At 38.9% G+C, this 16,984-nt stretch overlaps 1 protein-coding gene across 4 annotated transcripts in view; it reads left to right on the forward strand.

Annotated features, from left to right (window-relative positions):
* Nucleotides 1-16,984, forward strand: part of MAPK14 (mitogen-activated protein kinase 14) — an 89,611-nt gene that overhangs the window by 39,353 nt on the left and 33,274 nt on the right. For all 4 annotated transcript variants that reach the window (XM_007972807.3, XM_007972808.3, XM_007972810.3 and 1 more), the window contains 5 exons: nucleotides 5,661-5,772; nucleotides 6,470-6,499; nucleotides 6,833-6,880; nucleotides 8,649-8,763; nucleotides 9,343-9,414. In XM_007972807.3, the coding sequence (XP_007970998.1) occupies nucleotides 5,661-5,772; nucleotides 6,470-6,499; nucleotides 6,833-6,880; nucleotides 8,649-8,763; nucleotides 9,343-9,414 (377 nt within the window). The remainder of the gene's footprint in view (nucleotides 1-5,660; nucleotides 5,773-6,469; nucleotides 6,500-6,832; nucleotides 6,881-8,648; nucleotides 8,764-9,342; nucleotides 9,415-16,984) is intronic.

Consider the following 16,984-nt stretch of genomic DNA (forward strand, 5'->3'; position numbering starts at 1 on the left):
ATGAGCCCTTGTCTTGTCTTACTAGTAGTGCTGTATGAGTTGTCCTGAGTCATTCAGTGGTAATTGAGTGCCTACTATCTATCCGACACTGTTCTCGGTACTTTAGATACTACAGGGAACAAAAAATAACCCTACCCTCCATGAACATTGTACAAGCAGATAACAATAAACAACAGTGAGCATATAAAAAAGGAAATTACATAGTCTGTTAGCAGACAATAATGCTGTAACTAAAAAGAAAAGGTAGAACAGGAAAGGGGAATTAGGAGTACAAGGGCAGGGGGAAGATAGAATTTTAAATGGAGTAAGGATAGGCCTTATTGAGATGAATTTTGAGCAAAAACGTGAAGAAGCAGAGGAATTAGACCTGGGGATATCTAGGGAAAGAGCATTCCAGGTAGAAGAGGCAGTCAGTGCTCAGGTCCTGAGGCAGACTGCATGATATGTTGGAACTGGAGCAAGGAGGCCAGTGTGGAGCTAAGAGCAAGGGGGAGAGATGTAGACTGAAATAATGAGAGACATAATTGGGGGCAGTGTACTGGACTAGATAGGGCTTTCTCTGCCATTGAAAGGAATTTTGTCTTTTACTCTCAGTAAAATAGGGAGCCTTTTGAGGAAAGGAATGCCCTGATCTGATTTTTATTTCTAAAGAATCACTCTTCCCCTGTGTTGAGAATAGACTATAGTAAGTCCCAGGGATCACTAGGTGAGTTGCAGAAGGTTGTGCTTACAAATTGTCAATCCCTGTGATTGTTTTAAGCACGCTGTTTAAATATGGAATAAATTTTTTTTTTTGCCTTTTGATAATTTCTTTGAATAGGACTGATAGTGGTAAGAGATGCCAGTCTGTAGATACAGATATAGAAGAGTTTTTCCTACAAAGGTTCTTTCTCTTTTTTTAATTTTTATTTTGTTTTTTTTTTTTTTGAGACGGAGTCTAACTCTGTCGCTCAGGCTGGAGTGCCGTGGCGCGATCTCGGCTCACTGCAAGCTCCACCTTCCGGGTTCACACCATTCTCCTGCCTCAGCCTCCCGAGTAGCTGGGACTACAGGTGCCCGCCACCACGCCCGTCTGATTTTTTTGTATTTTTAGTAGAGACGGGGTTTCACCGTGTTAGCCAGGATGGTCTCGATCTCCTGACCTTGTGATCTGCCTGCCTTAGCCTCCCAAAGTGCTGGGATTACAGGCATGAGCCACCACGCCTGCCCTCTACATAGGTTCTTTCTGATTGTTCTGTGCTTTAAAAAGTGGAGGGTGGGGAGAAAGAGGGCAGGGACGGTGGTACTGGTCTTAACAATTGGATATTATCCAAGAAGTATAAATGAAGCTGTAGAATGGGGTGCTGTCTAGAGTACTGAAAAGCATTTATGACAGAGTTCTTCCTTCTTACTGTCACAGTATATTTTACTCACAGGAGTCACTTTGAGAAATGTGATTTGTGATCTCTATACTTTGATTAAATTTAAAGAAGACCAACTTCACAAGGAAAGTGAAAAACAAGATTTGTATCAGTCCATGAAGTTCTGTTTTCAGCTTTTAGCCTAATAAAGGCCAACTTACGTAATTCCGTTGTAAAGATGTGAGAACTAGATAGCTTTCCAACCATAAAGTCTGACCTTCCTTAATTTACTTTAGGTGTTATATACATTGACAATATTAGGCATGTCTTTAAAATGTAATTGACTATGCTTTCCAGAAACAAATACTGTAGAAATTATGTGACTCTCCATTAATGCCTCTTTTGGAATGTACTTACTTAAAATGTGCTCATCTATATTCCTTGCCCCCCATCCTGTTCATTATTTTTAGAAGTTGGTGCGTCTTCCATAAACAGTCAGCAACTTTGTATGATGCTTGCTTTTGTCCTCTGTTGCAAGACTTATTTTGAAAATCTTTCTATATGGGAGTTAGAATGTAACAGTTGGTGGTCATGGATTGGTCTTTGGGCCTCCTGGAAACAAGTATAGTGATTATGTTAGTTCCTGCAAGACACTTCTGCCATAAATAATGCCTTTCAGTTTATTTCATTGTAGCTTAGTAGTAATGCTTGGTAGTTATTACTATATAGAGTGATTAATCTTACAAACTTACATAATGTTTTGACAGTCTCACCCTTTCTCTAAATTTTGATGATAAAATGGATGTGGTCTCTGAGGGGGAAAGGGTTTGAGAGAAATTACATCATGGTAAAATGTTCTAACTAAAAGTACACTGTCTCTCTCTCGGGCCATGCAGTCAGTGGTCCTCTGGCTGCCTAAGATTTCTTAAGTCACTGATAACCATTTAAACACAATAGTTGTATTTGAAGTTGCTATACTTTCATTAGTAATTTTGCCTAACCTTTGTGAACTAGCTCAGGCATATTAGTTAGGATTTTAGGTTTTATTTAAAGATAGTTATGTTTGTCTCTTCTCCATAAAATTATTTAGAAAAGTTGAAAGAATAACCCTCTTATTTTCCAATGTCAAAAAATATAATTATGTGCAAAGTAATCTTATAAGACTGAAATTGGATTCTGTCTTCCTCAGCTTATGCATCAATTTAGAGTTAAAAAAATATAGTAACTGTGATTAGGACAGAATATTGCTATGTTCTTGCCAGCCTTCTTTATTAGTTAAGATTAACTTTGATAGTAAATACAGTGTTGAGAATTATTAAGGACATTATTCAGACATACTGCTTCGCTAGTTATTGTGACATTTATAGGAGTTTTTAAAAAGGTCATTCCCTTGATGTAAATTTTGTATCAGCTGAAAGAATTGTTGGAAGAATATGTGCTGTGATTAAGATCATGGTCTGTGGGGTCAGTTAGTTTTAGATTCAACTCCTGACGTTACTACTCTTTTTGACCTTCAGTAGATGGCTTATCCTTGTTCTGTCTCTGTTTCCTTGTCAGTAAATGGGAACACTAATGGACATTATCTCACAGAGTTATTGGGAGGAGTATATGAGACGTGGACATAATAAACTGCTTACTGCAGTGCTGAGCACAGAATAAGTGCTAGTTAGTGTCTTTGGTTATGTTATGTTGAGATTGGAACATTTCTTAAAACGTTTCAATCTCATTTACTTATTAAATTACATTTAGAGTCTACTCTTTCCTCAAGGCAGTATAAACATGTAAGTTTTAAAAATATGAAATGCTAAAATCTTAAGGTTACAACTAGATTAGGTCCTGTTGATCTCCATGAAATTGAGAACTAACCATGGCAGCCCTACAGGGAAATTATGATAGAGAAAAAAAATTCCATTCCTCTTGGAGTTGTTTGTGTAGGTATATAGAGAGGTCATAGAGAGGTCACACACACGCATGTTTATTCTTATAATACATTAATAATAGATCTGAATTACTGACCTGCTTTCTTCCCTCCAAAATTCATAAAAAATGAAAATAGAAATGAAATGAAATCAGCATTCTTTATAGCTCAGGTGATATATATTATTACCCAACCTTAGGAATAGGAATGATTCTTAGACAGTAAATAAAACTTACACATATTTTTAAAAATTCAGCCTCTTAGCCGGGCACAGTAGCTCACGCCTCTAATCCCAGCACTTTGGGAGGCTATGGTGGGAGGATCACTTGAGGTCAGGAGTTCGAGACCAGCCTGGCCAACATGGTAAAACCCTGCCTCTACTAAAAATACAAAAATTAGCCAGGCGCAGTGGTGCGTACCTGTAATCCCAGCTGCTCGGGAGGCTGAGACACGAGAATCACTTGATCCCGGGAGGTGGAGATTGCAGTGAGCCAAGATTGTGCCACTGCACTCCAGCCTGGGTGACAGAGCAAGACTCTGTCTCAAGAAAAAAAAAAAAATTCAGCCTTTTTAGTACTGATCTACTTTTTATGTTTCCATAACTGCGTAATACAGTAATGAGTGGCTTAAGACATTGTGTCTAGAATATGTGTGGTGAACCTGTTGGACTTGAATGTAATCATTCCCTAATCTTACCACATAAAGATGGAATTAATAACCAGCACCACACCTGTGAGGAGAAATTCTGGAATGCCTCATCTTGCCTCCAGATAAAACATGTTCCTCCTTCCTTTAAGGTAAATGGCAGGAATATTGTCAATGAACAAAATCCTTTCACTAGTCGTTCCTGAAAAAGAATTATAGTTTGAAAATCAAAAAATAGACCGGGCGCAGTGGCTCAAGCCTGTAATCCCAGCACTTTGGGAGGCTGAGACGGGCGGGTCACAATGTCAGGAGATCGAGACCATCCTGGCTAACCCGGTGAAGCGCCGTCTCTACTAAAAAATACAAAAAAAAAAACTAGCCTGGTGAGGTGGTGGGCGCCTGTAGTCCCAGCTACTCGGGAGGCTGAGGCAGGAGAATGGCGTAAATCCGGGAGGCGGAGCTTGCAGTGAGCTGAGATCCGGCCACTGCACTCCAGCCTGGGCGACAGAGCGCGACTCCGTCTCAAAAAGAAAAAAAAAAAAAAAAAAGAAAATGAAAAAATACTCCTATTTTAGAACCTACAACGTGGAAGGCTTATAATAAGGTGAAAATGTACTGGTGGATTTAAAACTACAAGATACTTAATTATAGCCATGCACTAAGTTATACTGTATATTTTGTCATGCAAGAATAATATTTTTAAGAAAACTGATACTGACACATGTATCTTTCTAATCCCTACCTTTGCTTTTTTTTTAATTATTATTTATTTTTTGTAGAGATGGGGTTTCCCTATGTTGCCCAGGCTGATCTCAAACTCCTGCCTCAGCCTCCCAGAGTGTTAAGATTATAGGTGTGAGCCACAAAGCTTGGCCTGTTTTCTTTTCTCTTGAAATAACCTGAAAAAAGATATGTCAAGTAGGAATAAGTATGTAAATGTTTAGAATAGATGGCAGGTAGTTAAGTTAGAATAGTAATGTTGGGAGGTTGAATTGGGAGGATCACCTGAGACCAAGAGTTAGAGCCCAGCCTGAACAACATAGTGAGACCCCATCTCTACAGAAAAATTTAAAAACATTAGCTGTGCGTGGTGGTGCACACCTTTAGTCCTAGCTACTCGGGAGGCTGAAGTAGGAGGATCGCTTGAGACCAGGAATTTGAGGTTGCAGTGAGTTACTATGATTGCTCCACTGCATGACAGAGCATGACCCTGTCTCTAAAAAAGAAAAGTAAAAGAATAGCAATGTTGAAAATGAGGTAATGAGGTGCCCCTCCCCCCAAAAAACGAGTAGTTGTTAACTTTTAGCTGTCATCGTGGTACAGCTACCATTTTAAGGGAAGGGTGGCCTTCCCTTAAAAACTTAGAAAAGTCGGGCCAGGTGCAGTGGCTCATGCCTGTAATCCCAGCACTTTGGGAGGCTGAGGTGGGTGAATTATGAGGTCAGGAGATCGAGACCATCTTGGCCAACACGGGGAAACCTTGTCTCCACTAAAAATACAAAAATTAGCTGGGCGTGTTGGCGGGCACCTGGAGTTCCAGCTACTCGGGAGGCTGAGGCAGGAGAATCGCTTGAACCTGGGATGGAGGTGGAGTGCAGTGAGCCGAGATTGCGCCATTGCACTCCAGTCTAGCAACAGAGTGAGACTCCGTCTCAAAAAAAAACAAAAAAAAAAACAGAAAACTTATAAAAGTCTTGTGAAGATAAGAGTTTTCTTAGGGGTTCTAGATTGTTATGTAACTTTTCACTAATTTCTAGGTATCTGGTGACCCATCTCATGGGGGCAGATCTGAACAACATTGTGAAATGTCAGAAGCTTACAGATGACCATGTTCAGTTCCTTATCTACCAAATTCTCCGAGGTCTAAAGGTACAGATAATATAAGTAATAATTTTTAAAAATGAATTCTGCCTTTCTCCCCTCCTTTTAGGGCTTAAACAAGTAAACTTCTTATGGAAAATTCAAACACATAAAATCACAAGTAAAGGTCATAGTACAATAAACTGCCATGTTCACTCAGTGACAACAGTTACCGACATATGGCCAATCATGTTTCTTTTGTATTTCCCAAGCCCTGGATTATTTTAAAGCAAGTCTAGACATTATATAATACCACCCATAGATACTTCAGTATGCACATCTGAAAGATAAGGACTCTTCATTCTTACAGCTAAACAATAATTTATTGATGTGATCTAATATCTGGTCAGTGTAATGTTGAGATTTTCAAAAAATCCTCAAGAAAGACTAATTTATTTGTTGGAGGAGCAGGTAAACAGTGTTTTAAAATTAAACCATCTTTGATATTTAGCTGCTTTGAGTCCTTATTGAGCTCCAGAGTGCCAACCAGAATAGATAAAAAGCTCAACTGAGTGGAGTCAATGGCTGTGGAAATTATAGTTATAGTTATGGTAAATGTACACAATACTGATAGTTACTTACGCTGATTTCTAATCTTACTGTTAACACTAGCAGTTCTTACTGATTCATGAAAATGTACAGCAAATATGTTATATAATGTGACAATAGAAGGTTGGAGGTAACTGACTTTTTTTCTTTTTTGCAGTATATACATTCAGCTGACATAATTCACAGGGTATGTATTATGACTTTGATTACATTATTTTGGGGAAGTGGGGTGAGAGTGGAAGAATGGCATTTAGCCAAGATCCTAATCTAAACTTACTTTAGCCATTGAAATGTTGATTGATTGCAACTTTACTCTAGGTTTAGGCTGATTAAAGAAAGAAGTTGTGTAGTTTTGTTCTATGTAAAGCTAACTTGGACTAGATATTGACTGTAGGATGGAGATTGTGTTTTGATAGCTGGATGAAGTCTTTTATGTCTGGATCCTCATTATTAACCTGTAGGGAGAAAATTGATCATGCATCATGAAGTTGATCCTGTCTTCCCTGTATTTGCTTCCTAGGACCTAAAACCTAGTAATCTAGCTGTGAATGAAGACTGTGAGCTGAAGGTAAAATGAAGAGACAGTATTCGTTGTTTGCTTTACTTTGAGATTGTATGTTTGACTAAGCAGGCAAACTTTCATAGGGAGTAGATTTATGAGCCATGACTATCCGAAATTCCTATTATTTTTATTACCAGACTTTGAAATGTAAACCATTTCTGAGTAAGCTAAGTGACATTGAAAGTGGCATCACTTGTTTTTATTTTAACATAAAGTTAAATTATAAATTTAATATATTCATAATAAAGGAAGATAATAGTCAAATATCAGGTAAGTGGTCCTAAAGAGGTGATAACTACATTAAATACATTTCTAAGAGGAGAAATGACAGAAACCCACTCACTCAAAATAATTCAAATAAAAGATAAGTGAATTAATTTTTTCTAAAGAGCAAGCAGCTCTAGAACTTATTTTGTTCCATTTCATTTTTTTTAACTTAAAAAAAAATAATTTCCATACATTAGAACGCACCATTTTCATTTTGGCAAAATTATGTATCCACTTAACTATCACATTTATGATAAAGAACATTTCTTTTTTTTTTCTTTTTTTTTTTGAGATGCAGTCTCGCTCTGTTGCGGTCTAGAGTGCAGTGGTGCGATCTTGGCTCACTGCACCCTCTGCCTCCCGGGTTCAAGCAATTCTCCTGCCCCAGCCTCCTGAGTAGTTGGGATTACAGGTGCATGCCATCACGCATGGCTAATTTTTGTATTTTTAGTGGAGATGGGATTTCACCATGTTGGCTAGGATGGTGTTGATCTCCTGACCTCATGATCCACCTGCCTCGGCCTCTGAGAGTGCTGGGATTACAGGTGTGAGCCACTGCTCCCAGCGAAGAACATTTGGATTACTTTAAAAAGTTTATGGCCAGGCGCAGTGGTTCATGCATGTAATCCCAGCACTTTGGGAGGCCGAGGCAGGTGGATCATGAGGTCAGGAGATAGAGACCATCTTAGCCAACACGGTGAAACCTCGTCTCCGCTAAAAATATAAAAATTTAGTTTGGCATGTGGCAGGTACCTAGAGTCACAGCTGCTCAGGAGGCTGAGGCAGGAGAATGGCATGAACCCAGGAAGGCAGAGCTTGCAGTGAGCCGAAATTGCACCACTGCACCCCAGCCTGGGTGACAGAGTGAGACTCCTGTCTCAAAAAAAAAAAAAAAAAGAAAAGAAAAAGAAAAAGTTTATTGTGTCCCTTCCTAGTCTAGTCAATCCCTATCCCTCCACCCCTAATTCTGGCTCCACGCAACTATGCATGTGCTTCTAACACTATAGATTAGGTTTATCTTTTCTGGAGTTTCATGTAAATGGAATCATATAGTGTGTATTTTTGTGTGTCTGACCTTTGCTTTGTGTAATGATTCGGTATTGTGTGTGTCAGTGGTTTCTTCCTGTTTATTGGTAATAGTATTTTGTTTCATGAACATATCAGAATTTTTAAATCTGTCCACCTGCTGATGGACATTTGCTTGAGTTTGAGGCTATGTAAAGCAACTTTGAATATTTATGTGCAAACCTTTGTGTGGACATAAGTTCTCATTGCACTTGATTAAATACCTAGGAGTGACATTTTTGTTTTGCTTTTTGTAATTTCAGTTTAAGTTCTTGCTGTATATTTCCCATACATTCTAAGCATGGACCAGGAAATCTCTTTATGAAAGTGCTATTTTGTTCTCCTTTTTAATAAGGCGGCAGAAGTTTGTTTGTTTGTTTTTTTGTTTCCCCTGCCTGTTTCTCAGTCTTAGCAGTTTGTCTGTTCCTGTTCTGCCCTTTAGATTCTGGATTTTGGACTGGCTCGGCACACAGATGATGAAATGACAGGCTACGTGGCCACTAGGTGGTACAGGGCTCCTGAGATCATGCTGAACTGGATGCATTACAACCAGACAGGTATTACTTGCCTTGGTTATTTAGGGCCTTATTTAATTCTATGTTGGATGCATTTGGGATTCTCAGAAGTAGAGATGGTGGGAGTGGGAAGAAATATCTTTTCTTCCCTCAGTGATCCTTTTAAAGTCTACAAGTAAAAATATTTCACTTCCTCAGATGGGGAAGTGGGGTTTTATACACAGCCTTTAAATCTTGTGATTTAGCAATTGGGTTTTTATTTATTTAGATTTTAATATATTCTCTGAGTACTTACACCTAAAGACAATGAATCCATAATTTTAACCCCTCAATGTTACTTGGAAGAATCTACCATTCTGCTAATACGAAACTTACCCCTTTTTAAACAGCTTATTTCTCTTAAGTATGTTTTGACTTACCACACCCTTGAATAGCCCTTTAGTCAGGTGATCTTAGTAAGCTATTTATGTCTGTAAAAATGACTATGATTGTTGAGCCTCAGATGTCTTAAGTAGTAATTTGAATATTTCACCCCTAGTTATGGTTTCATTTGTTGCCATTGTTGCCAAGAATAGTAACAGTGACATTGCATGTACTTTTATTTCTCTTTAATTTTGCCAGTTGATATTTGGTCAGTGGGATGCATAATGGCCGAGCTGTTGACTGGAAGAACATTGTTTCCTGGCACAGACCGTATCCTTTAAAAAGTTTTGGATTCTTGTTTCTTATCTGTATTCCAGTGTCCATGGATGTATACTCCTTTTACTTATCTCTAGGGAAGGCTCTCAGTTTTTTGCTTTTATAGTCTAGATAATGCATTATGAAGTTTTTCTTCTTACTGAGTAGCTTGCCTTGCCAAGAAAGAGGCTTCAGTTTACTTTTGTGAGTTGGAAAAATTCCTCATAAGTTGAAAAACCCATCAAATCTGTCTTCTTTTTGCAGCAATCCCTTATTAATCATCCCACAGCAGTTCTGAGACCTGAGCATACTCATGAGAAACTCCAGATCCCAATGACGGGTTTAGTCTGCTTGTATAAACACTTAATGAGCACAAGATACCTGTTTCTAAATGAAGGACATCTTGCTAGTATGTTTGTTTTGTGTATTAAAAAGGCTATGTTTGGTACCTGCAATGATATACTGCTTACTTGTTATGTTTGTTGTTTGACAACAAAGAGTAAAAGCAAGAAGTGAAAAGGTTACCATGTAATGTACTTTTGTTTTTCCAGCACAAACTTTTTCCCAGATTGCAGCCAAACCCTAATTTACTCCAAGACTTACTGTCTAGTTTACGGTTTATTATAGCCCCTTTATTTTAGTTCCTTTCCTATCTGCGGTATGCTTGTTTCATTGTTTAGTAATAATGTCATGAGAAATGTGGTTTGTTGGAACTCTTATCAGTTCTACTTATGGAAGATGTTTAGGTGAGAAAGAATGTTAAAATATATATCTAGAATTAGTTTTAGGGATTTTTTTTTTCTATAGAATTGAGTTAACTAGCCTTCAGTTGGTTTTGGTTGGGCTATTAGACATGCTACAGTTACCTCTGATCTATTATGCCTAGAGATCTAAAAGTCGTTTTAGTCCCTTACCTAAATAAACTCATTGAGTTTATAAACCAGAATGTCAGTTCACTTGCTTACAGTTTGGGATGTACTTCTATAATAGCTGTGATGTTTGTGATATCTGCCCATGTGTTCTAACTGTCTTCTGCTAGAGAGAATGTACTTGCATTATGAATTGAAAAATCCTCTATTTCTCAGGTAAAGCTGTTTCTTTCTCTGAATATTAGGATTGATACAGAATGGAGTCTCCCTGTACATAGCTTACCTTATTACTCCCTACCTCTGGATTTTAAGTTAGTTGAATACCTAGTATTTCTCCTTTGTCCTTTGTTTCATTCACCTTATATCTGTTTCTCAGAAATTTGGTATATATATATTACAGTCCAAGGTAAGAGAATTAGAGAAAATTTATACTTCCCCCTTTCCTCAGGTACATATCTCAGAGTCCCATCCTTGGTTTGTCCTCTGGAGTAACTGCTATCCTGATGCTATTCTCTGTTCCCCACTCCCCTTCCTCTTCTTGTGTCTGTATCTCCAGCTACCATTCAGTCAGTCACAGACCTCCATGCCGGTGTAGACATACAAGGTGGCAGAGAGGGAAAAACAGTATAACATACAGGTTAAGCACATGCTCTGGAGCCAGACTTCCTGGGTTTAGATCTTAGCTCTTTTATTTCCAGCTGTGTAACTTTGAGCAAGTTTTCTAACCTCTATGTCTCTCAGTGTCCTAACCGTAAAATGATAATAATCATGCATACTCACAAGGGTGTCGTAAGAATTCAGCCAGATAGTAACTGGAAAGTACTGAGACGAGCCTGCCAGTAAATGTTAGCCATCATCTTTAGTAATGACCTTGCAAAACAGATTACCCCTTCACCCTCCCACTTTATTGTCTACCTGTGAATCATTAATGTTTTGTTTTGTTTTTAATTCTGTGATAGGTAGAAAAGGATGGCTCTCCTTGGCAGACTAATGTTAAAAAGTTTTCAAAGCAATGTGGGTCTTGTACCTTTGTGGTCCGGTCTCACAGTCACCTGTCTATTCCCTGAGCCTTTTAAATGCTAACTTTCCGCCTATAAGAAATCGTCCCTTTGTGCTTACGTCTTTTTCTTCTGTGAACTTTAGGTAAACAACCTAGTGTTTCAACTTATTAATAGGGGATTCATTTTTTAATACATGAGAATTCATTTCAAAATTTTGGTTTTAGTTATTTATCGTTTCTATTCTACTTGGCTCTTTTTCAGACAGATGTTCTCTCCTGGATTGTAAAAGTCGAATTCAAAGGATTTTTATTTGTAATATACTTAACCTTTCTCTTGTAAGTTGCCATCTGTGTAGATACAGCTTCGATTGCCTGACAAGAAGAAAAGAGGAAAATGTTTCCCATGATCTTTTCCTGCCTGAACTATACAGTCACTTGTGTTCCAGCATAGTGGTTCTTAACCCTCATAGTGTGTCAGAATCACTTTGCAGAGCTTTTAACAACTCAAGATGCCTTGGCACCACCCTAAAGACTCCATTTTGTTGTCGTGGGTCAAAGCACAGTCTTCTAGTTTGCAGCTAGTGTTGAGTACAACTAGAGTTCAACCGAGTTGAATTTTAGTTTAATCTTGACTGATCTTGAAGATGTTAGTAATCTTTATTCTTTTTTTTAAAAAAGCACCAATGAGATCAGAAGGTTAATTAGAAAACATCTAGTTGAATCGCCTGTTTAAGAGGAGGAAACCAAGACCCAGAGAATATAATCCAAAGCTACTGGTTACGTAGCCCACAATTTCTTTTCTAATATTCTGTTCTTTGCTATTCTTCTAATTTGTAGAACTCCTCTTTTCAAAACCTCTGGAGAATGTATTGGCCTCATACCCTCTTCCTTCAGCCTGAAAGACATGCAACTGCCACTTATTTATGATTTTTAAATGCACCCTCTAGAACAGGGGTGTCCAATCTTCTGGCTTCCCTGGGCTACATGGGCCACACATAAAATACACTAATGATAGCCGATAAGCTTAAAAAAAAATTGCAAAAAGAAACTCATAATGTTTTCAGAAAGTTTGCAAATTTGTGATGGGCTGCATCCAAAGCCATCCTGGGCCACATGCAGCCCGCAGGCCCTGGGTTGGAAAAGCTTGTTCTGGAAGGTACTCGTTGTTTGAGTGTCCAGTTTTCTCCCTGTTTTCCTTATTTATTGATCATTTTGCATTTGGAATTGGTGATTTTGGCTTGTAAGTAAGAACTAGGTACTAGAACTTTTGTGGTATTGCAAATGTTTTATATCTGTGCTATCCAATGTGGTGGTTGTAGGCACCAGCTGCCTGTGGCTAGTTATTAAGCAATTGAAATGCAGCTAGTGATGAGCAGTAACATTGTTGTGGAGAAGAAAACAAGAAATGTAGCTAGTTTAACTTGGAAACTGAATTGAAAATATTTTTGTGGTTAAATGTACATAACATAAAATTTACCATTTTAACTTTTTTTTTTTTTTTGAGACAGTCTTGCTCTGTTGCTCAGGCTGGAGTGCAGTGGCATGATCTTGGCTCACTACAACCTCTGCCTCCCAGGCTCAAGCGATTCTCCTGCCTCAGCCTACCAAATAGTTGGGATTACAGGTGTGTACCACCACACCTGGCTAATTTTTGTATCTTTAGTAGGGATGGGGTTTCACCATGTTGGCCAGGCTGGTCTCGAACTCCTGGCCTCAAGTGGTCCACCCACCTCGGCCTCCCAAGTTGCTGGATTACAGGCGTGAGCCACTGTGCCCGGCCCCATTTTAACCATTTTAAGTATACAATTTAGTGGCATTAATTACATTCATGATTTACAATCACGACTACTATCTATTTCCAGAATTTTTTCATCACCACAGGTGGAAACACTCAGCCCATGAAACAGTAACTTCCCATTCATTCTCCCTTCTGGTAATCTCTGTTCTTTCTGTCTCTGTGAATTTGCTTATTCTAGATATTTCATAGAAGTAGAATCATATTATAGTATATTTGTCCTTTTGTGTCTGGATTATTTCACTTAGTATAATGTTTTCATGGTGCTTCCATGATGTGTCATGTATCAGAATACTATTCCATTGTAAGTATTTAATATATCCCACATTTTGTTAACCTGTTCATCTGTTGGTAGACAGTTGGGTTGTTTTTACCTTTGGCTATTGTGAATAATGCTGCAGTGAACATTGTCATACAAGCATCTGTTTGAGTCCCTGCTTTTGATTCTTTTGGTTATGCACCTAGGAGTGGAATTGTTGCGTCATATGTTTAACTTTCTGAAGAGCACCAAACTCTTTTCCATAGTAGCTGCACCATTTTAAATGCCCACCAGCAATGTATGAGGATTCCTGTATCTCCACACTTGTTCTTTTTTTTTTTTTTTTTTTTTTTTATTTAATAGCCATCCTAGTAGTTACAAAGTGGTATCTTATTGTGGTTTTGATTTGCATTTCTCTCATGACTAACGATTTTGAGCATCTTTTCATCTGCTTATTGGCCATTTGTATATCTTCTTTGGAGAAATGTCTATTCAAGTCTTTTGCCTATTCTTAATTGGGTTGTTTGTCTTTTTGTTGTTGAGTGGTAGTTCTTTATATATCTTGGACCCTTATCAGATACATGATCTGCAAGTATTTTCACGTATTTTGTGGGTTGTCTTTTCACTTTCTTGACAATGTCGTTTGACACACGAAACATTTTTAATTTTGATAAAGTTCCATTTTTTTTTCTTTCATTGCTCATGCTTTTTTGATGTCATGTTGTAGACTATATTGCCAAATTCAAGGTCGTGAAGAATTTGCCCCTATGTTTTCTACTAAGAGTTTTGTAACTACTAGGAATATAATAGGGTTTAGCTCTTATACTTGGGTCTTTGGTCCATTTTGAATTTTTATAGATGATGTGAGGTAGGGGCCCAACTTCATTCTTTTGCATCTGGAAGTCCAGTTATTCTAGCACCATAAAGCGACTATTACTTCCCCCATCGAATCAACGTGGAACCCTAGGATTTCTCCTTTGTTTTTGGTTTCATTCACCTTTTACCTGTTTCTTAGAAATTTGGTATATATAATTAGCAATACATGTGTGGGTTTAATTCTGTACTGTGAATTCTATTCTATTGGTTTGATATCTATCCTTATGGCAGTACCACACTGTTTTGATCACTGTAACTTTATAGTAAGCTTTGAAATCAGGAAGTGTGAGTCTTCCAGCTTTGTTCTTCTTTTTCAAGATTGCTTTGACTATTCTGGGTCCCTTGTAATTCCATATGAATTTAACAATTGGCATTTCTATTTCTGCAAAAAAAAGGCTTTAGAATTTTGATAGGGATTGTGTGAAATTTTTAGATCACTTTAAGTGATAGTGACATCTTAACCACTATTAAGTCATCCTGTTCATGAACACAGGATCTCTTTCCATTTATTTAAGTCTTTAATTTTGTTTCAGTAGTGTTTTATAGCTTGCGGTTGTAAAGTCTTCCACCTTGGTTAAATTTTTTCCTAGGTATTTTATTCTTTTTGCTGCGATTATAAATGGAATTTCTTTGATGTGTTCCTTGTTGGTATATAGAAACAAAATTAATTTTTGATTGTTGATCGTACACCCTGCAAATTTGCTCAATTTATTTATTAGCTCTGCAGCTTTCTTCTAGATTCTTTGGGATTTTCTATATATAGGGTCATGTCATCTGCAAACAGAGATAGTTTTATTTCTTCCTTTCCAATTTAGATGTTTTTAATTCTTTCTCTTATCTAATGTAATGGCTCTGTCTAGAACTTCCACTACAATGCTGAATAGCAGCAGTGAAAGTAGGCATCCTTGTCTTGTTCCTGTCTTAGGGGGAAAGCTGCCAGTCTCCTCCTGTTGAGTATGATATTAGCTATTGGTTTTTCATAAATGCCCTTTATCATGTTGGGGAAGTTCTCTTCTTTGGTAGTCCACTTCACATTGCTATAAAGGAATACTTGAGACTAGGTAATTTATCAAGAAAAGAGGTTTATTTGGCTCACAGTTGCACAGCTGTAAAAGAAGCATAGTGCCATCATCTGCTTCTGGTCAGGACCTCAGGAAGCTTTCAGTTGTGGTGGGGGAATAGGCATTTCACATGTCAAAGGAGGGAGCAAGAAAGATGCCAGAGTCTTTTAAACAGCCAGCATTTGCATGAACTAATAGAGCGATAACTCACTCGTTAATGTGGGGAGGGCACCAAGCCATTCATGAAGGATCCAAGACCCTAACACCTTCAATCAGGCCCCACCTCCAACATTTGGGATCACATTTCAACATACTTGGAGGGGACAAAACATCCAGATCCTATCATCTTCTGTTCAAAGTCTTCTGAGTATTTTTATCTGAATTTTAAATGTCATTAAAATTTTATTTAGATTACATTTAAACTTAATTACACATGACTAGTGGTAATGGTTTATGCATTTTTAGATCTCTTCAAGTTGTCTTCCTGTTCTACTTTTTCTTGGGTTTTATAATTAGTCTCCTTCTTGAAAGATTATTTTGGTACTGGTTGTTAGTAATTCCTGGATTTCCTTTAAAGATATAAGAAATACTGCAGTCAGAGGCTCCCAACAAGAAGCGCGAAAACAGTGAGTGAATCCTGCACCAGCAGGTGAGGTCTTTAGCTTCTCTCAATGGGACTGACTAGGTGGTTGGCATGACCCATGGAGAGTGAGGAAAAGCAGGTGGAGTGACAGCCCACCTGGGAGCTGCAAAGGGCAAGGGGAACTCCCACCCCCAGCCAAGGGAGGTGATGAGTGATTGTGCTACCCTGCCCAGGAAATCATGCTTTTTCCAAAGATCTGTGCAACCTGTGAATCAGGAGATCCTCGTCATGAGCACACACCACCAGGGCCTTGGGTCCCAAGCACAGAGCTGTGTAAATTCTTGGTGGCCTCTTGACTGGAGACTACGTAAGACTACTGAGTTCCTTGGGGGAGGGGTTGCTGTCATCACTGTAGCTCCAGTTTGCCATTTTCGCCTGCTGGTGCTGGAGAGACTGGGCGATTGGGACCCGGAAGGAATTTCCCACAGTGCAGACCATACAGTGGTGGTGGCAGGTCATGGCCAGACTGACTCTTTAGGCTGAACCCTGACTCTTACCCCTTCACGGGGTGGGGCCTCTCTGCAGGAATTTCAGCAACTCCAGCCAGGGGTTTACAGACAGAATTCTAATCTCCCTGGGATGGAGCCCCTGGTGGGAGGGGTGGCCATGGTCTCCACAGATCAGCAGACTTAGTCTTTCCCCTTTCTGGCTCTGAGGAATCCAGGCAACCTGGATGACTGGGATTCCTCCCAGTGCAGCACACCCCCTCCACCAAGGGGCAGCCAGAGTGCTTGATTAAGTGGGCCCGTCCGTGCCTCTTGACTGGATGAGACCCCTCCAACAGGGGTCGCCAAACACCTTATACAAGAGCGTGCCCACTGGCATCAGCAAAACAAATGGAAAGCAACAACAATAGCATCAACAAAAAGGTCCCCACCGAAACCCCTCTAAAGATTAGCAGCCTCAACGATCAAAGCTAGATAAACTCATGAAGATGAGAAAGAATCAATGAAAAAACACTGAAACTCAAAACACCAGAGTGCTTCTCTTCCTCCAAATGACTGCAACACCTCTCTGGCAAGGGCACAGATGTGGGCTGAGGCTGAGATGGATGAGTTGACAGAATTCCATTCTTCAGAAGG

The sequence above is a fragment of the Chlorocebus sabaeus genome, chromosome 17 (genome assembly GCF_047675955.1).
Source record: "Chlorocebus sabaeus isolate Y175 chromosome 17, mChlSab1.0.hap1, whole genome shotgun sequence".
Taxonomy (NCBI): Eukaryota; Metazoa; Chordata; class Mammalia; order Primates; family Cercopithecidae; genus Chlorocebus; species Chlorocebus sabaeus.